The sequence below is a fragment of the Panthera onca genome, chromosome B1 (genome assembly GCF_046562875.1).
Source record: "Panthera onca isolate mPanOnc1 chromosome B1, mPanOnc1 haplotype 2, whole genome shotgun sequence".
Classification (NCBI taxonomy): domain Eukaryota; kingdom Metazoa; phylum Chordata; class Mammalia; order Carnivora; family Felidae; genus Panthera; species Panthera onca.
In genome coordinates this window covers 372,595-391,282 of record NC_138342.1, presented here as the reverse complement: position 1 = coordinate 391,282, position 18,688 = coordinate 372,595, and the positions used below count along the sequence as shown (strand labels likewise).

Sequence of the window (18,688 nt, the reverse complement as noted above, 5' to 3'; positions counted from 1 at the left end):
GCTGGCAGGAAATGGGGCCAGGGCGACCTTCATGGACATGTCGCCTACACGTCCCCAGCGCCACCTGGACAAAACAAAGCTGTGTGTGCTGGGGTCGCCCCTTCGTAGCCAGCCTTCTGGGCAGGGCTGGCGGGTGGAACTCATTCCTTTCCCTGGGAGTGTGGTACGGGCGGGTCTTTCCTACCAGGAAGGAGTCCAGGAGGCCTCTGAGCCGTCACGAAAGCCCCCCCCCCCCCCCCACGGGAGCAAGAGGCCAGGGCCCAGAGGGAGGGATGCTGGGCCCTCAGGCTTCCCACTGGGGAGCTGATGGGAGGGGGCGCCATCTGCGAACAGGCAGGGCAGCAACGTCAGCGTGGGGAGGGGGTCATGCAGGCAGTGGCTATTGCTGGCCCGGACCCTCATGAGGTCCCCATCTGAGCTGAGGGCAGGGGCCGGGGCCTGTGGGTACTCCGGGTGAGGAAGGGCCCACGCGTGCGAAGACACAGCAAACGGGGTCGTCCACGCACAGCTGGCGGAGACACCCAGGGGAGGAAGGCCTTGGTTCCCAACCCCACCCTCGGGCCCCTGAGCACTGCCGCGCGCTCGCCCGGCCGCCCCGGGCAACTGCGAACCACTGGCGGGATCCGGGTGTCGCGTGGGAGGTGTCCGCCTGCGCAGGCGCGGGTCCGGGCGCCGCAGGTGCAAAAGCCTCGCGTCGGCGTCGTGGGGAGGCTGCGTGCGTGGAACCCGGTCCCGGCTCGGGCGCAGGCCGGAGCCCAGCCCCAGCCCCTTGCCCTCCGGGCCTCCCCACGCGGTCCCCGCTCCACCCGGGCTCGGACCCTGCCCCGGAGGCCGTCCAGCTCCCCTCTCCCGTCCCCGCCCCACCCGGCCCCGCGGGCCCCACCTCCCGGCTCCGCCTCTCCAAGCCCCGCCCCAGCAGGCCCACCGCCCCACCCAGCCCCAGCCCCCGTCCCCGCCCCCGCCGACTTGGCCCCGCCTCCCGGGTTCGCGCCTGCGCGGTGGCTGCGGGCGCAGTCGGAAGACCGGCTCGGACGGCGAGGTCGGCGGGGAGGTGGCGGCCCCTCTCGCCCGCAGCTCGGACCCGGCTCTCGCCCGCCGCCGGGGGTCGGGCCGCCCTGGGCAAGGATGGCGGCGGCGGCCGAGCCCCGGGCTCGCGCCTGGCTCGGCGGCAGCTCGCCGCGCCCGGGCAGCCCGTCCTCCAGCCCGGAGCTAGGCGGCAGAGGCCGCGCGCGGCCGGGGCCGGGACCCGGGTCGGGGTCGGGCCCGGAGCGGGCGGGCGCCAGGCCCCCAGGCCCCGCCGCGACTGGCCACAGCTTCCGGAAGGTGACGCTAACCAAGCCCACCTTCTGCCACCTCTGCTCCGACTTCATCTGGGGGTTGGCCGGCTTCCTGTGCGACGGTGAGCGCCCGCGACCCCATCACAGACCCCGGTCCCCCCCCCCCCCCCCCCCCCCGCTCCCCCACCTCCGGGCCCAGAATGGGCTCCTCACCTTTGACCTGTGTATTCCCAGCGATAGCCTTTTCTGGACAGAGCCGCCTACCCTACGGGGCAGGATCGTGCTGGCCCCAGAACCTCTCCATGGAGGTGATAAGGACTGGCAGTTCCAGGGGCTCGGGAGTGTCAGGTGGTCGCGGCCCCTTCCCCAGGGCTGTGGGTCTCAGGAAAATTGTGCTCCCTGGGCTTCCTCACTTGGGTTGGGATTCAATGGGAGAAGAGCACTGTGGGCTACGTGGGGCAGGTGCAGTGACTGGGGGATGAGGCCAGTTCACCCCGAGCAGGTGGGGCTGCTCTGGGCTCCTCACTGCCATCAGCTGGGGCAGCAAGGGCAGCAGTGTGGACGGGCAGGGCTGATCTGGGCCACTGGCTCCCGTGCCTCAGTGCTGGGCCTTTCTTGCCCTGCATACACACTGCTGCCCACAGGGGCCAAGTGCAGCATGCCCCAACAGGACTCCCACCTAGCTGCCAAGCTGGCTGGCTGGGCGAGGAGGCCCTCCCTCCTCTGACTCTCGGGCAGCAAGGGTGCAAGCTTCCAGGGTCTGTTCCCTTGGGTCCTGCTCCCCGCAGCAGGGCAGGTGGGCGGGCCCTGAGGACCACAGCTGCCCAGGGGTGTGGAGAGTGGCAGGGGAGAGCCTTTGCTCCGCTCAGGAAGACAGGCTTCTGGGGCTTCTGGCTCTGGGGACAGGGGGACCACTTAAGGTTTACAGAGAAGGCTCGACCAGGTGGAGGCGGCTGGGCCTTCTGCCAAAGAAAATGGCGTGTTTGTCCTGATCCCCCAGTGCTGCACCAGGTGGCCTGGCCAGCTGGCATGGGGGGAGTCACCGCTGGTTCCTCTCATATCAGAGACATTTAGCGCCCTACCTTCTCCCATGCCAGAGACTCGCTGAGGTGGGAGACCTGCATTTGCAGCTGAGTCAGCTCCAGGTCTGAGGCTAGACCCAGGGTCCCCCTCATGGCTGTGGCCTCTCATAAGTGGGGCCCTGGGAATAAGGGGTGAAGCAGCTCGGGGAAGGAAGTGGGGCTTGGGGACGATGTGAAGCCTTCACTGGGCAGCCGCGTGGACGTTCTCCCCGCCTCTGTGGAGAACGGGCTGGTAATTTGGGTAAGCAGAGGGACCAGATGAGGGTGTGGGAGGAAGAGCCTCCTCCCCTGCCAGGGAGCACCCAGGATGTGGGATGTGGGGTGATCAGGTGCTATCTCTGCCGGCCAGAGGAGGGGGCTGGGTGCCACTTGCCCAGCCCAGGACAGAGCTGGTCTGCGCGCCCCGGAGGGGAAGCCAGCTGGAGTGCTCACCCCGCCTCTGCCTCCCCACTCCTCTCTGACTCCAGCCTGCTGTGGCTTTTCTGAAGCCAGGACTGAGGGCTGCCCTTGCTGGCCCGTGGGGGGCCTTGTCTGCGTCCTTCTGGGGATTGGGGGGGACGGGTTGTCTCATGGCCCCTGTGGTCACACTTTTCACTAAAGGTGGTGTTGGGGAGTCCCTCTGCCACCTGCTCACTTCCCAGCCCCCAACAACCTTGTCCATCCTGTCCTAGCCCAGGGGGCCCAGCCCTGCCCCACCCCCTCACCGCTGCATGCGTGCCAGAGGCCCCTTTCTCTTGCACTGCCCCCTCACCCTGTCCATCTCCGGGCCTTAGTCTGGCTGGGCTCTCTGGGCCTCCTGTCTCAGTGGCCTCCGCGGCCTCCCCAGGATGGGTGGCCCTCGGGGGCACAGCACAGGTCTGAGCACTCACTGCCTTTGGAGCCTCTGGGCAGGGGCAAGGGCAGCTGTGGCTCGGCTGGTCGCCCGCCTGCCTCGGGCTCCTGGCCCGTCACAGGGCTAGCTCTGGTCTCAGCAGACACATGACGGGTGGGAGGGGGAGTTAGGGATATTTAGAGTTGGGGGTGGGGGAAGGATGTCCTTGGTGAAGCTGGTCTGGGGGGATGTGCAGAGACGCCCGCTCGCCTGCCTGCCCCTCAGGACCCACACATTGGAAGGAGAGCTGGCCTGGTGCAAGGGGCAGGGGCCACTCTCAGGATTCTAAGACACGCCATCATCCCGGCTCTGGGCTCTCTGGGGATGAGAGGTGGGGTGGGGCAGAGGGTCAGGGTGTCCATGGCGCTTCTGGGGGTGAGGCTGTTGTCATGCCCCCGAGACAGTGGAGATGGTGGGACCTGCTTGCGCCATCGTTCAGGGCTGGGCTAGAGCTGGGGCGTGGGCTGCGGTGACAGCCCGTACCGACCCCCCTTCGGCTCCGGCAGAGTGGGCCCGTTGCGGTCAGTGCACTGCCCTGGCCCTCGGTGGTTCTGCTTGCCAAGGCCTCCCTTTTGCATGCCAGGCCCTGGGGTCTCTTGATTCCCGGTGGGTCGGGGGCCGACTCACGCAGCTCTCATCCCACAGTCTGCAACTTTATGTCCCACGAGAAGTGCCTGAAGCATGTGAAGACGCCCTGTTCGAGCGTGGCACCCAGCCTGGTCCGAGTGCGTACGAGTGTGGGCTAGCAGACTTGCGGGGAGCGTGGGTGGAGGCCTGGGGAGGCCTTGGGTGGCGGGTCCTGGGCCGGGAAGCAGTCTGGCTGGTTGGATGGGGTGGGACTGTTCCTTTGCGCTGGTTTGGGCCCGGAGGATGCTGACCGCATCCCTGTTGCGAGTCCCTCCCGGGGCACCAGCCAGGCCTCGCTTCCCGCTGGCTGTGACCCTCTGCCCTGCCCCCCACCTGAGGTCCCTGGCACCCGGCCCTGCTCCTCCTGCCTGTTGGTGGGCCTCTGTCCGCATGCACTTCATCCCAGTTGCCCCAAATATGTCATGGGGGCGGGGGAACAGGCCTGGAGGAAGCAGCCAGGGCCCAGGCTTCCTGCGCGGTACAGCTGAATCAGGCCTGGGCCGGACCAGCAGGGCTGCTCTCTGCAGACGGGGCTGCCTGACCTCGGGGCTGCTGGGAGCAGCCCACGCTTGGTCCTGCAAGGACCATAGGGGGAGCGGAGAGGTGGGCATGCTGGGCAATTCCAACAGGACCCCTGGGGGGCACCGAGGGGCTGGGGCGGATCTGGGGGGACTGCAGGGGTCAGGCAGGTGGTGTGGGTGGCCATGGGGGCTCTCTGGGACGCAGAGGTCTAGGCCTGGGGGCCTGGATTGGAGGTGAGGGTGCTGGCGGGCAGGCCCCAGGCTGAGGTGGAGCTCTGCTCCCTCTAGGTCCCTGTGGCCCACTGCTTCGGCCTGCGGGGCCTCTACAAGCGCAAGTTCTGCGCCGTGTGCCGTAAGGGCCTGGAGGCACCCGCCCTCCGCTGCGAAGGTACGGCGGAGCCTGCCTGGCTGCCCTCTGGTCTGAGCCCGTCACCAGGCTCCTGGTCTCCCCTGGGCCAGGTGGCTGGTGGAGGTGGTGGGCAGGAGGTGGGGCGGGGTCCTGGGCACTGATGGCGGTGGGGGGGAGGGGGCGGTGTTCGTGGATCCTAGAGCTGCCTGCACAGGAAGGCAGGTGCAGGGGGCCAGGCAGGGACATATGAGGAGACGCTGGTTCCAGCCGTCCGTGCGGGGGGCGGGGCGGGTACGGCCCCCGCCCAGCACATGAGGAAGCTTAAAGGAAGTGGATCCAGAGCATGTGGTCTGGATCCAGCCTTGTCAGAGATGCCCGCCAGAAGGGGGCAGGGCCCGTTGGGGAGCGGCGAGAGGCCCTTAACCCTGCCCACCCCCCAGTGTGTGAGCTGCACGTTCACCCCGACTGTGTGCCCTTCGCCTGCAGCGACTGCCGCCAGTGCCACCGGGACGGGCACCGGGACCACGTGAGTGTGCAGGGCCGGATCTCCCGAACCTGGGGGCAGGCGAGGGGCGCGAGCTGGGGGCCGGCCGAGCCACTGACGGTCCCCTCCGCAGGACACGCACCACCACCACTGGCGGGAGGGGAACCTGCCGTCGGGTGCGCGCTGCGAGGTGTGCAGGAAGACGTGCGGCTCCTCCGACGTGCTGGCGGGCGTGCGCTGCGAGTGGTGCGGTGTGCAGGTGGGGTGCGGCGGGGGTCCCGAGGGGTGCGGTGGGCGGGGCCTGTGGGGCCGGGTGCCGGGGGATGTGGGGGTGTCTCCTTTCCATCCTCGGCCGTCTGCCTCGCACTCGGTTGGGGCGGGGGGACCCGTCTGGTCCGAGGGTGGCGCTGCCCGCCCGAGTGTCCAGCGCGGCCCCCGCAGAATGGCTGAGGGCCGTCCGCGCCCCGCCCCCCAGGCCCACTCCGTCTGCTCCACCGCGCTCGCCCCCGAGTGCACGTTTGGGCGCTTGCACACCATGGTGCTGCCCCCCGCGTGCGTGCGCCTGCTGTCCCGCAACTTCAGTAAGATGCACTGCTTCCGCATCTCTGAGAGCCCAGCCCCCGAGCCGGGTGAGGGGGACGATGGCGCGGACGGAAGCTCCCCCGCCAGCCTGGGCCGAGAGGTGCTGCCACCGGAGTCCAGTAAGTACCTCTTAGCTGCTGCCTGCCCCCCCCCCCCCCCCCCCACCTCATGCCATCACCTGTCCTGTGCCCAGCCCCGTCCTGCCCCATTGCCATCCCGTCCTGCACTCCGGGGACTCATAAGCACTTCTCTCTGGCGCAGGCAAGCAGACCCTGAAGGTCTTTGATGGGAACGATGCCCTGCAGCGAAACCACTTTCGAGTAATCACTGTCCCCCGCCTGGCCAGGAGCGAGGAGGTGCTGGTAAGAGCCCGCCCTTCCCCCCCCCCCCCCCCCCCCCCCAGCGGCTGCAGCAGGGCCCCTTCCCGGGAGTGCTTCAGGGCACACACCATGGCCCTGGCTCGTGTCCACATCTGGCCCCCCCCCCCCCCCCCACCCCGCAGGAGGCAGCGCTGCGGGCTTACTACGTCACCGAGGACCCTCGGGACTTTGAGCTGCAGGCGCTCCCCCAGCCTGTGCACGCCGCTGACACCGGGGCGCGGGGAAGACCCTGGAGCGGTGGGGTTGCAGAGGAAGAGGGCGGCCGGGGCCCGGGGGCCCGAGAGGCCGTGCCCGAGGCCTGCATCATCCGTGCTCTGCCCCGCACCCAGGAGGTCCTGAAGATCTACCCTGCCTGGCTCAAGTGAGACCCAGGCCCGAGGCCCAGGGTCCGCCAGCGGGAGCTGGGAGGGGTGGGGGCCGTGGGACCCAGGCTCCTGAGCTTGTTCCCTGCAGGGTGGGTGTGGCCTACGTGTCCATCCGCGTGACCGCACAGAGCACCGCCCGGACTGTGGTGCTGGAGGTCCTTCCGCTGCTCGGGCGCCAGGTGCGTGCGCGCCGGTGCTCCCGGCCAGCCTGCCGGGCCGGCTGCCCCGTGTGAGTGTCCTGGGGGAATGGGCGGTCCAGGCCTGAGGCCCCCAAACTCTGCCCCCCGCCCCTCCCCCCAACAGGCCGAGGGTCCTGAGAGCTTTCAGCTGGTGGAGGTGCTCATGGGTAGCAGGCAAGGTGAGTGAGCGGCCTGCCGTCGCTGTCTCCACCGACCGGCCGTTCGGGCTCCCCAAGGCCTGTTCGCAGAGGTGGGCCTGGTGCCTGGTGCTCACAGGCCCCGCCTCTCACCCTTGCAGTCCAGCGGACGGTGCTGGCGGATGAAGAGCCCCTGCTCCACCGGCTTCGTGACATCCGGCAGGTCATTGGGGGTGAATGCTGGTCCCCAAGGAGCTGCCAGGCTTTGGCGGTGGCCTCTACCTCATAGTGAGGGTCTGCCCCCAGGACACCATGTCCCTCCTGGCTGGCAGTGCCACCCCCCTGGGCCTGGTGGGTCTGTCCGCATCCTAAGGTCACCTGTTCTGGAAGGTGGGGCTTAGAGCCACAGACCCTGCTCTCCCCCCCCCCCCCCCCCCCCGGGAGTTGAGTGGCTTGTCCCAAGGGAGGAAGCCTGTGTGTTCTTCCTTTCCTTTTCTGTTTATCCTGCGGGATCTTTTCAAGGGCCCCTTTCCCGGATGAGGGGGGTGGAGGGGCTGGGTGCTGGTGCTGTCCTCTTGTGCTCCGGCTCAGCGTCCCGCCCCCTTCCTGCAGACGTCCCTACGGCAGATGAACCAGATGCGGTTCTACGTGGCTGAGAGCAGAGCTGTGGCCCCGCACGTCTGCCTGTTTGTCGGTGGCCTGCCTCCTGGCCTGTCTGCCCAGGAGTATGGCAGCCTACTGGACGAGGCTGTGGCCACCAAAGGTGTGACTGCCCGGCCTGACCTGGGGCTACTGGCTGCTGGCAACCAGGGGTTCAGAGAGCAGGCCGTGGGGGCTGCTATGCCCCCCCCCCCTCCCCTGCCACTTGCTGTCTGAGCGTTCGCAGAGCTGATTCCCATTCTGTGGGCCTCGGGTCTCACCTCGAGGGCCCAGACTGCTTACCTCTGCCAAGGGGTTTCTGAGACTCCTGAGCTCCAGCCTCTGCCTTTTCTGCCCTTGGGTCTGACTGGGGGAGGGACTCACTGGGAACCTGCCTGCAAGCGAAGTGGCAGCAGCATTGGCCTGAGGGGCAGGGTGGGACTGCCTGGGATGGCCGTGCTGAGGTGGCCGTGCCTGGGGGGGGGGGGGGGGCGGCGGATGCACCCCGGGGGGCAGGGCGCTCCCCTGATGACAGCCTGTCTTTGCAGCTGGACTGGTGTCTGTGAGCCACGTCTACTCCTCCCAAGGTGAGCCGCCTCCGTGAGCCGTGGCCAGACTTGGCCAAAGGTCATTCCCTAGAGTTAGATGGAAAGGCCTGTCCTCGTTTTTGTGTTTCACTTTGTTTAGAACCTGACCTTTTTCTTGGGGAACCACGGGCAAGGGAAACGTGTGTTTTTTTTTTTCTCTGCGTCAGGGCTGTAACACTTTAGCTAAAACGTGACTGAGGTGCAGAGGACGTATTCTCCAAAACCTGTTCTGCCCTTCGGTTTGCACCTTCTTTTATGGAAACTTCAAATCTACCCAAAAGTGGGAGGATTCATTACCACGAGCCCCATGTCCCTTCTGTGTGTCCTCAGTAGTATCATTGTTCTCCATTCTTGCGGGTGCCCCCCCCCCCCCCCGCCCCAAACCACGGGTCTCAGCAAGCTCAGTGGGCCAGGGATCAGAGTGTCCCCGGCCACTCCATCCCACCTCCTGGTGGCCTTACCTGCACCCACCTACCCCGTCCTGTCTCTGAGCCTCGTCGTCTTTAAAGGCTCCACAGAAAGGTGGTCCTGGTCACGTGAATGCCATCAGATGGCACAGCCAGGGTCCCTTCCGGCTGCGGGATAAGGTGAGGCTCTGGCCTGAGCTTATAGTGCACCTGCTACAGGTGCAGTGGTGCTGGACGTGACCTGCTTTGCAGAGGCGGAGCGACTGTACATGTTGGTCAGGGACACGGCTGTGCATGGCCGGCCGCTCACTGCCCTGGTGCTTCCAGATGTGTTGGTGAGTGGGTGCTCTGGGGGGACACCTGGGGAGGCGTGGCTCCCACCACCGGTTTGTCCGTCGTGCAGGGTGGTGGCCAAAGTCACACCAAGGGAGGAGCCTGAGGTCCAAGGGTGAGAGGCCTGCGTGAGGACCACAGGACGCAGCACCTGCCCCGTGGCGGCTGCCTCCCAAAGGCTGTGTGTGTGCAGACGCCCTGCCAGACCCTTGCCTTCTGTGGGGTCACTGGGCCCTTGCCCCATACCCCCAGCTTGGGAGGCCCGGGGACCCCTGCCATCACCCCGGGCCACCTCCGGCCAGTGGGTGGGGCTCCCTGACTTTGGAGGCTGTGTCCAGAAGAGCGAGCTAGGGGTGAGTGCAGGGCCGGGGTGGGCATCACGCAGGGCAGGGCAGGGTGAGGGGCCGGAGCCCCAGGTCCCGCCCTACGCTCTGTGCCTTTGCAATACCCTCTGGTCCACAGCCCTGCTGGTCCCCAGGATCCCACCAGAGGTTTGTGGCTGCTCTGTCCCTGAGCCCTAACTCCTGACCCCTGACCCGGTGAAGCAGAATTAGGGCAGAGGGACTTCAGTGTCTGTGACCGGGTGGGTGACTGCTCCTGGCTGCCCTCTCCTACCCTGAGCTGGGTCGGGACCCGGTGCTGTCCCGCTGTCCTGGCGAGGGTGCAGCGTGTGCAGGTCGGGGTCTCTGACAGCTGTCAGCCAGGCAGGAAGTGCCGACACACCTTCCGTCTCCCGGCAGCTGCCTGCTTTGGGGTGAGCGGGTGAGGGGTGACCGAGCAGCTCTGCCCTGTGGGTCACTCCAAGTGTGTCCTGGCCTTCAGCCATGGCCGATCCTGTGCCTGTTACCCAGGACCTCCCACGGTGGGGACCCCAGACCCACTGCAGGGACCCCAGTGCCCTCACCATCCTCGCCACTGTCGGGACCCTGGCCCTTCATCCTCCCCGTCGTGGGGACCCTAGCCCCCCATATTCCCCATTGTGGGGGCCTCAGCCCCCCTATCCTCCCCATCACGGGGACCTCAGCTCCCCACCACTGTCTCCGGACACTGTATTTTGAGGGTGGGGTGTTGGGAGGTGGACTCCCCACACTGGGAGGCACGGGGCCACTCCGTGAACCCGGCTGCCGCTCTTGGCTGCCGTGTGGGTCGGTGGGGGCCCTGGGAGCCGCATTCCTCCTGGGGCGTGCGCCCCATGGCTCCAGGAGGGGCAGATAGAGTCCCACGTGGGGGTCCAGCCTGGGCTTCTGGGCTACGTGGATCAGGCAGCGGGCGTGGCCTGGGGACACGTGTCACAGTTGGTGTGGCGCCGCCTTTGTGCTCAGAGCTGCAGGCTGGCGGGCCTCATCTCTGTTCTGCTGGCCAGCGACTATGGGTGCCTCTGCCGCACGGGGTGCCCTGAGCAGTCAGCGGCAAGGTGGGAGTGGCCGTGTGGCCCGCTGGACCCCTGTGCGCCTTCCTTGGGAGGGGGCTGGCCCCAGATTGGAGGACTGTCACTGCCCGGACAGTGCCACGGGGGCCACCAGGCACTGCCTTCGTGGGGTGGCCTTGGGAACCTGCCCTAACCCAGCGCCCCATCTGTCAGCACACGAACCTGCCCCCAGACTGCTGCCCCCTCCTCGTGTTTGTGAACCCCAAGAGTGGAGGCCTCAAGGGCCGCGACCTGCTCTGCAGTTTCCGGAAGCTGCTGAACCCTCACCAGGTCTTTGAGCTGACCAATGGGGGGCCTCTTCCTGGGTGAGTCTAGTGGTCCCCCGCTGCGCTGCTCAGTCTGGCAAGCTCCGGGAGGGGTGCCTGCACACAAAGGGAACAGGTTGGGGTTCCGTGTCAGAACCCTCAAGGCCATCGTGTGTGGGGGATGAACTGCAGCCCCCTTCTGCCCCAGGGTCACCACTTCCTGCTCCCACCAGCTGTGCACCTGCGTAGGAATGGCTGCAGGAGCACTTCTTGTTTCCCTGTTGCCAGGTTCCACGTGTTCTCCCAGGTGCCCTGCTTCCGGGTGCTGGTATGCGGTGGGGATGGCACTGTGGGTTGGGTGCTCGCTGCCCTGGAGGAGACGCGGCGCCACCTGGCCTGCCCAGAGCCTTCTGTGGCCATCCTGCCGCTGGGCACAGGTGGGCTCAGCCAGCACATCCCATGCTTCAGTCAAGGCCCGGGGGTGGTGGTGGGTAGGTGGGTGTGGAGAGTCAGTCTTCTCTTGCCTGTGTCCCAGGGAACGACCTTGGCCGGGTCCTCCGCTGGGGAGCGGGCTACAGTGGGGAGGACCCGTTCTCCGTGTTGGTGTCGGTGGACGAAGCTGACGCCGTGCTTATGGACCGCTGGACCATCCTGCTGGATGCTCAGGAGGCTGGAGGTGCAGAGGACAGCACGGCAGATGTGGAGCCTCCCAAGGTATCCGTGTGCTCTGGTGAGAGTGTGGCATCCGCCGGGCCCCCTGCAGGCTGGGGGGTTCACGCCCGTCCCTGCCACCACCTGGGGTAGGTGCGAGTGCCATCCCGGTTACCGGGCAAGCTGAGGCCCTGTCAGAGCGGTGACTCGTTGGGGACATCCCAGGCCAGCCGTGATCCTCGTGGGCACCACGTGCCACGCCTACCTCCCCCTAGGTGCTGGTGGTCACCGGGCAGGGCAGTCACTGGACAGAGGCAGCCCTAGCAACAGGGACAGAGTTGGGTTGGAGACGAGGAGGCTGGACCCAGCTGGGGGAAGGCGGAGAGCAGCCAGTGGGGGCTGACCAGGGCCACGCGAGACCGTCTTGTCCCCAGATTGTGCAGATGAGTAACTACTGCGGCATTGGCATCGACGCAGAGCTAAGCCTGGACTTCCACCACGCGCGGGAGGAGGAGCCTGGCAAGTTCACCAGCAGGTGCTGGAGGGGCCAGGAGGGGGGCTGGGACTGCTCTGGGCCGCCCCCCGGCGACGGCACCCTTCCTGGGGTTGGCCGGCGGGAACTGGCGGGTAGGGGCGGGAACCTGGGGGCCGTTTTGGGCAGGGCGAGGGCGCGGCCTTGACAGGGGCGCACCCCCGCAGGCTCCACAACAAGGGCGTGTACGTGCGGGTCGGGCTGCAGAAGATCAGCCACTCACGCGGCCTGCACAGGGAGATTCGGCTCCAGGTGGAGCAGCGGGAGGTGGAGCTGCCCAGCATCGAGGGTCTCATCTTCATCAACATCCCCAGGTGCCAGTGGCTGGGGCTCTGGCCGCAGGTGGGGCTCCAGGCCCTCGTGCGGCCTCGCCCCTCTTACCCGTGCGCCCTTCCCTCGGTGCAGCTGGGGCTCGGGGGCCGATCTGTGGGGCTCGGAGAGCGACTCGAGGTTCGAGAAGCCGCGCATGGATGACGGGCTGCTGGAGGTGGTGGGGGTGACGGGCGTCATGCACATGGTGAGTGCGGGCAGGCCGGGTGGGCCCCGGTGTGGCCCCTCGGGCCGCTGAGCCCAGCCGGCCCTCTACTCTCCCAGGGCCAGGTCCAGGGCGGGCTGCGCTCGGGCATCCGCATCGCCCAGGGCTCCTACTTCCGCGTGACTCTCCTGAAGGCCACGCCCGTGCAGGTAGACGGCGAGCCCTGGATCCAGGCTCCCGGGCACATGATCATCTCAGCTGCGGGGCCGAAGGTAGGGACCGGGGTGGGCCGGGCGGGGCCTGAGCAGGCGGGGCGGCGGGTGTGGTGCTGGAAGGCCGTGGCCAGCCGAGTGCCCGCTGCAGCAGCCAGTTGTCCCGGAACGCCACACCGGGAGGCCTGCACGCTGAGGCCCCCTGGGCTCAACAGACCGAAGCTGCCGGGAGGCGGGCCGAGATAGCGCCTGCAGGATCACCCAGCCCTTTGTCCTGACTGGTCCTGGGACAGGTCCACATGCTCAGGAAGACCAAGCAGAAACCCAGGAAGGCTGGGACCCCCAAGGATGCCCGAGCAGATGGGGTGCCTGTCCCCGAAGGGGACCCCAAGTAGCAGAGAGCCCTGGAACGGTCTGTGTATCCAGCAGCAGCAGCAGCCAGCCAGCCAGCCACGGATGGACTTGCCCATAGCTCTGACCGTGGGGTGTCTCCCCCTCATCCCTGTGACTCGTGGAAGCTGCTGGGTGGGTGGCAGGTGTTTCCTCCCCTGGCCTCTGGTCCAGTGACAGGGCGGGTGCGGGGCTTTGGCTGGCCAACGCTCTCGCCTCTTGGGGTCCAGGCCACCATCACCATCCTGGGCAGCACAGGCACTTCTCCCTCTGCATTCACTGCCGCCCCCCCGCCCCGAGCCTGTTGAGGTGGGCAGCACTGAATCTCAAGCCATCTCCCTGGATGCTCCTATAGGACAGCCAGCTCTGTGGGCCCTGGGTGCACCTGGTACAGACCTGGGATGCCCTGGCCATTGAGGGCTGGGCAGGGGCACCTGCTAGGTCTTGGGGAAGGTGCCTTGTCTCCTGGCCCCATCACTGTATGACTGCTTGGGCTGCACCTCCAGAGAGGGCCCTGAGACCAGATGGGCTTGGCCAACAGCCTGAAGATGGTGTGGTGCCCAGGAAGCAGCAGAGCAGGGGAGCTGGGCCCTCACAGGGGTGGGGCAGAACGTGCCTGCAAGGGACCAGAAACACATCCAGGCAGGCCGGGGCCGGGAGACCCAGAGGAAGTTTACAAAGCATGAAGTGGGAAGAGCCAGCTTTAATCACCTGTTTGTCAACAATCAGTCCCAGTATCTGTTCAGCTGACTGGGCTCGTGGGTCCCCTTGCTGCTGCTCGTGGCGGCAGAGACGTGGCAGGAGGGGCGTGGGGCAGGCCTGCCGGGCAGACCACTGCGGCGTTCTTCCACCAAGCAGAGTTCAGACGGCCCGTGGAGTCCAGCCTCTGGCCCCAGGAGGAGTGTCTCCTGAGTCCTCCAGGAAGGCCCATGAACCCCCTGTCCCTCTTGTCCTGGCTCGGCCCTGCCAGCCACGTCCCCCAAGCTTCTGCCAAAACTGCACAAATGCACTGTAGTGGCCGTTTGTAGCAGAACATTCGTGTCATGTGCCTCTAGCACACAGCCGTGTGTTGTGTCCCTGTTGGTGTAATTATTTTGCTTTGCGGGCCTTGGTGTTGGTTTTGGTCTGTGGCTGTATGTGGTGGTCAGGGTGAGTCTGTCCTTCTGTATTTAAGTGCGTCTGTGTGCCCAAATGGGGCAGTGTGGGCCTGGCACCAAGGGCCTGTGTGTACCTGTCACTACCTGAATGTAATCATAATTTATACCCAGGATAAATACAGTCTGGGCGTTGCCGACCCGCTCCTGTGTTCTCTGTGCCTAGTGACCAGGGTGGGTTGCCCAGCAGCTGCCAGGGAGCTCTGCCTGCAGGAGGGTGGCCAAGGTGGGGACCCACGCCCCCTCCAGGGCTGAGGCTGTGGTCCCCCAGCTGCCCCTGGAGCCACCCGACTACCGGCGTCCGTGTGGGTCGGCTCGACGGAGAACGCGGGCCTAGGACCGAAATGGGCACGGGCGCGCACAATACAGAGCGAACTTGCTGCCAGACTCTGCAAAGTGGAAAACCTCCCGAGGGCGCCAGAAGAGAACAATGAAAATAAAGCCCCAGTGGGCCGGATGCAGGCTGGGGCAGGGAGGACGTGGAACTTACTAGGGAGACGGGAGGAGCGGGGACCGCACGTCGTCCTGGCCCCCTGGTGCCGGCAGGGGGAGGCCCCGCAGGGCCCGCAGCAGGGCCAGGGCCAGGCGCACGAGGAGACGCAGCAGCAGGAAGCCGAAAGGCACGGCGATCTGTGTGAGGTGGAAGATGGCTGTGCTGAACCTGCTGAGGAAGCAGGTGGAGGCGAAGGCCAGCAGGCTGGCACAGGGGTACAGCGCGAGCTTGGCGAACATGAACGCGTGCTCCCGGCCCCCGAACCGTGCCGAGGGCTGCAGCGTCTCCTCCTCGTGCAGCAAGGCCGTGGTCCAGATGGCAAACTGGAAGATGCTGGCGAAGAAGACGATGGCGCAGCTGACGCGCACGCTCTCGAGCTCGTCGTGGGGCTGCTGGGCGAAGGCCGAGGTCTGCTGGTAGGCCAGCGGGAGGCCGCCCACAAAGGCCAGCGACAGTGTGTTGAGCAGCCCCATGGACTGCGTGGCTTTGCGGATGTGCAGGAAGAGCGAGTGGTGGGCGAACCAGAGCAGGCCCACCGTGGCAAAGGAGCCAAAATATGCCAGGAAGTGTGGCCCGTACACGCTCAGTGCCGCCACCAGGCTGCCGTGGAACTTCTCCTTCACGTCCTTGGAGTCCGGGATGTTGTCCTCGCTGAGGATGGTCAACACACAGCATTTATAACAGCCTCGACGCAGGGCGTCAGGTCCGGCTACAGCCCCCACCCCATCCCGAGCCCCGTCGGGCGGGCTACACCTAGCTCCCAGGCACACTTGAATTTCACATAAAGGGCACAGACAGCTTTTGTTGTATCCTACATGCACACTTAGTATACTAAGCAATTACACGTTCATCTGAAGTTCAAATTTAACTCCAGCCTGCACTTTGCTGACAGCCCCGGGCTGGTGAGCAGCCCTGGTCCCAAGCCTACAGCCCCCCTGGCCTCCACAGGTGGGTGCTCGTGAGGTCTGTCCATTCTCCTGTGGCTGTCCAATCAACTCGGGCAGCAGTCCCGCAGATCTGAGGGGGGGGGGGGGGGCAGTTAGCCTCTATGGCTCTCAGATCTGGGCTGCACTTTATTGTAAGGAATAACTGCAAGGCATCTCTCAGGATTCTCCCTTCCACGGATGTCCCCAGTTGCACAGCCCAGAGAACCTGCCGCCCTCACAGTGGGAAGCTACAAGTGTGTTTGGGGGTTTGGAGGGAGCTGCAAGGATCTGCAGGTAGGGGCAAGAGACAGAGCCAGGGGTACTGCCCCAGGTCCTTGGGACGGTGGCTTTGAGTGGAGGAAGGAACACAGCCCCCTGGGCCCCCAGCCTCAGCCGGCCCGTGCCGCCACTCAGCAAGGGAACTGGGGCTAGCATGGCCCTGGCCACAGGGCAGGAGCAAAGCCACATCATTCTGGAACCTGAGGTCTAGGCCTCGGAGACTGATTACCAGTGAACACTTGCTCCCAATTTCTAAAAAATTCACAAGTTACAGTAGGAAAAAGCTATCAAGAGAGGATGAGGAAAGTGAAGAGTTTACCAGATACAAAATGTAAAATCACAGTGTTGTAACACGTCCAACAAAAGAAGGATGTATTGAAATAAGGCCAAAGAAACAAAAGGGTCTAAAAAAGAATGAAAAATTTCCGGGGGGGGGGGGGGGGAGCAGACAAAACCCAAAAATGCAGGAACGAAAATTCGAACTTTGACAGAATGAAGAGGCAGATCAGGTGGAGCACAGTGAAGGGAAAAATGAGAACAGAGGGTGCGGGAGGAGGAGCCCCGGGGGTGGGGACAAGGGACAGGGGTGGGGGGGAGGACTGGCATGGGGGATGGGGGATGGCAGGGGAAGGGGCGGTTGGCCTGGGGGTGAAGCCTAAAGGGGGAGGAGAGAATGGAGGTGGGGGAAGCCCGCCTGCCCCCAATCTGCCCAGCTTGGGGAAGGGAGAAGTGACCCTGCGTGTGGCCCTGGTGCCCCCTGCCTCCACCTGTGCTCTCCCATGGAGACCCTGAATTCTGGAGGGGGCTCCGGCCAGGGTAGGACTCGTTCCACAGGGAGGGTGGCAGCGGGAGGCCGCAGCACCCGCCTGCGTAGGGCTGGATGAAGAGAGACCCTCTAGACAGGCATGCCACGGACCCCTTCCTCAGGCCTGGGTCCTTACCAGATGTCCAGGATGAGGAGTGTGGCCACGATGGCATAGACCCCGTCGCTGAAGGCCTCCACCCGCTCCTTGCTGAGAGGCTCGTGCAGGTCAAATGTGAAGAACTCCACACTGTGAGCTGGGGGCTCTTGGGGGCCTGTGGATGTGCCAGGAGGGAGGAGCTGGCCAGGGGAGGGGACTCTGCAGGGACGCCTGGCCGTCACGGGCGCCTGGGCCCTTCCCATGCTCCACAGGCCTTGGGGAGCAGTGCCGAGGCCCCACACACCAGCCTGCCCGCACACCTACCCACAAGCCTGCCCTTGCACCAGCTGCAGGCCTTGCTGACGTAGGGGAGGAAGATGACCGTCGCCATCAGCAGGTACGACTGTATGAGACACAGACATGTCAGGAGGTGACGCTGCACCAGAAATCCCACCCAGGAGCCACCCGCTCCAAAGGGTTGGCAGCACCCGCAACCTACGAAACAGGTGAATTATACCTCATCAGGCTGAAAGCCGTGCGTGCATCCAAGAGCACCTCTCACACAACGGGAGAGCACACGGCAGCCCGCGTGGCAGAGGAGGACCTGGCGCCCAGCACAGGTGGAAACTCCTCGCCTCCACGGCACAGAAACGAGCACCCAAGGAAAAGGGCTGGAGCAGACATTTCTCCAAAGAAGACGCCGTGGCCGACCCGTGAACGGAAAGGTGCTCGGCGTCACCGAGCCTCAGGGAAAGGCAGAGCGGAACCAGGAGACCCCACGCCACACCCCGGGGGAAGACGGCCCTCAGAAAAGCGGGTCCACGGGCCTTGGCGAGGGTGTGGGGAAACTGGGAGCCCGCGCTCTGCCGGTGGGACGTAAACTGGTGCCGCCGCTGCGGAAACAATGTGGCGGGTCCCCCAAAAATCAAACAGGGAGCCCCTGTGATCCGGTAAGCCCACGCCCGCCTCTCCCTGCGACCCAGCAAGCCCACGCCCGCCTCCCCCGCCATCCAGTAAGCCCACGCCTGCCTCCCCCGGCCATCCAGCAAGCCCACGCCTGCCTCCCCCTGCCATCCAGTAAGCCCACGTCTGGCCCGGGTGTGCACCCAGAAGAACTGAGAGCAGGGTCTCCAAGAGGTGCGTGCACCCCACGTTCACAGCAGCACTGTTCACATCAGCTAAGACGAGCAAGAACCCGGAGTCCGTCGACAGACGCGCGGGTGAGAAAACGTGGTCCACCCGACGAGAGGAAGTCCTGACACTTGGGGCGACGTGAACCAACCTTGAAAACGTTATGTTGAACGAAAGAAGCCAGACATAAAAGCCTCGTGTTTTATGATTCCATTTACATGAATTACCCAGCACAGGCAGATCCATAGAGAGAGACGGAAAGTCGACTGGTGGCTTCCAGGCAGCGGGGGGGGGGGGGGGGGGTGAGAGAAACATTCCAGAAGGAGGTGGAGGTGGCGGCTGCACGCGATGTGCACTCCATCATTGCCGCTGGATGGTGTTTACAGGACACAGTGGCATGGGCTTCACTGCACACACACCCAGTAATTTGAACAAGAAAGGCTGGGGCAGACTGGCAGGTCCCACGAGGGCTCTGCTCACCCTGCGGCTGTGGTACCCACACAGCCGACACCCCCGCAGTGAGGCGCCTCCTCCTGCCACCGCTGCCCCATTCCAGGCCTGCGCTCAAGGGGGGGCTCCCGCCCCTTCTGTCCTGCAAGCCAAGTACTTCAGGGTCACCTGACGCGGGGAGTACCATCAGGGAGACAGTGGCACACTGCAGACAGATGACGAAGGCCAGCACCACAGATCTGTTTATAGCCCCGACCACATCACTCAGCAGACACACTGAGGGACGGGCCTCCCGGGTGTGAAGCAGGTGGGAGGAGGCCGATCGGTGGGCAGGCCCTGCAGGATTGGCGGGAGGGAGCCACAGGGGAGGAGGAATCCCAATCTGGGGGGGGGGGGGGGGGGGAGGGGACAGAGAAATGACACAAGTGGCTCCTACGAGATGCTGGCATGAGAGGCCCAAGGCGGAGGCCCCAGAACGTCACCGCTGCAGGAAGGCAGCCACACCGGGATGGCCCGGGCCAGGGTGGTCAGAAGGGCTGGATCTAGAAGGTGAACCCAGCACAGCATCTGGCTGAGGGCGGGGGTGGCAAGGATGTCTA

The 18,688-nt window shown here is 65.7% G+C and overlaps 2 protein-coding genes across 4 annotated transcripts in view; one reads left to right on the top strand and one right to left on the bottom strand.

The window, feature by feature from the left end:
- The first annotated feature begins 999 nt into the window (after nt 1–999).
- On the top strand, nt 1,000–14,048 carry DGKQ (diacylglycerol kinase theta). The gene is made up of 22 exons (XM_078446391.2): nt 1,000–1,399; nt 3,876–3,955; nt 4,667–4,766; nt 5,168–5,253; nt 5,345–5,470; nt 5,687–5,912; nt 6,055–6,155; nt 6,296–6,534; nt 6,627–6,717; nt 6,842–6,896; nt 7,016–7,077; nt 7,467–7,617; nt 8,042–8,080; nt 8,707–8,822; nt 10,403–10,554; nt 10,783–10,931; nt 11,030–11,208; nt 11,580–11,680; nt 11,845–11,991; nt 12,083–12,194; nt 12,272–12,424; nt 12,658–14,048. The coding sequence occupies exons 1-22, from the start codon at nt 1,126–1,128 to the stop codon at nt 12,757–12,759; spliced, it is 2,841 nt and encodes a 946-aa protein (XP_078302517.2). The 5' UTR covers nt 1,000–1,125; the 3' UTR covers nt 12,760–14,048.
- TMEM175 (transmembrane protein 175) overlaps nt 13,438–18,688 on the bottom strand; it is a 26,716-nt gene continuing 21,465 nt past the window's right edge. For all 3 annotated transcript variants that reach the window (XM_081795456.1, XM_078446392.2, XM_078446393.2), the window contains 3 exons: nt 16,833–16,911; nt 16,548–16,683; nt 13,438–15,052 (listed from right to left, as the gene is read on the bottom strand). In XM_081795456.1, coding sequence (XP_081651582.1) covers nt 14,398–15,052; nt 16,548–16,683; nt 16,833–16,911 — 870 coding nt within the window. In that variant the 3' untranslated portion in view covers nt 13,438–14,397. The remainder of the gene's footprint in view (nt 15,053–16,547; nt 16,684–16,832; nt 16,912–18,688) is intronic.

What these genes read in the sequence shown, in the direction of transcription:
- DGKQ (XM_078446391.2), top strand. Translation starts at nt 1,126, where the DNA reads ATGGCGGCGGCGGCCGAGCCCCGGGCTCGCGCCTGGCTCGGCGGCAGC. An exon ending in CCAGGAGCGAGGAGGTGCTG is followed by an intron (nt 6,156 to 6,295) that starts GTAAGAGCCCGC and finishes CCCACCCCGCAG; the next exon opens with GAGGCAGCGCTGCGGGCTTA. An exon ending in CATCCTGCCGCTGGGCACAG is followed by an intron (nt 10,932 to 11,029) that starts GTGGGCTCAGCC and finishes CCTGTGTCCCAG; the next exon opens with GGAACGACCTTGGCCGGGTC.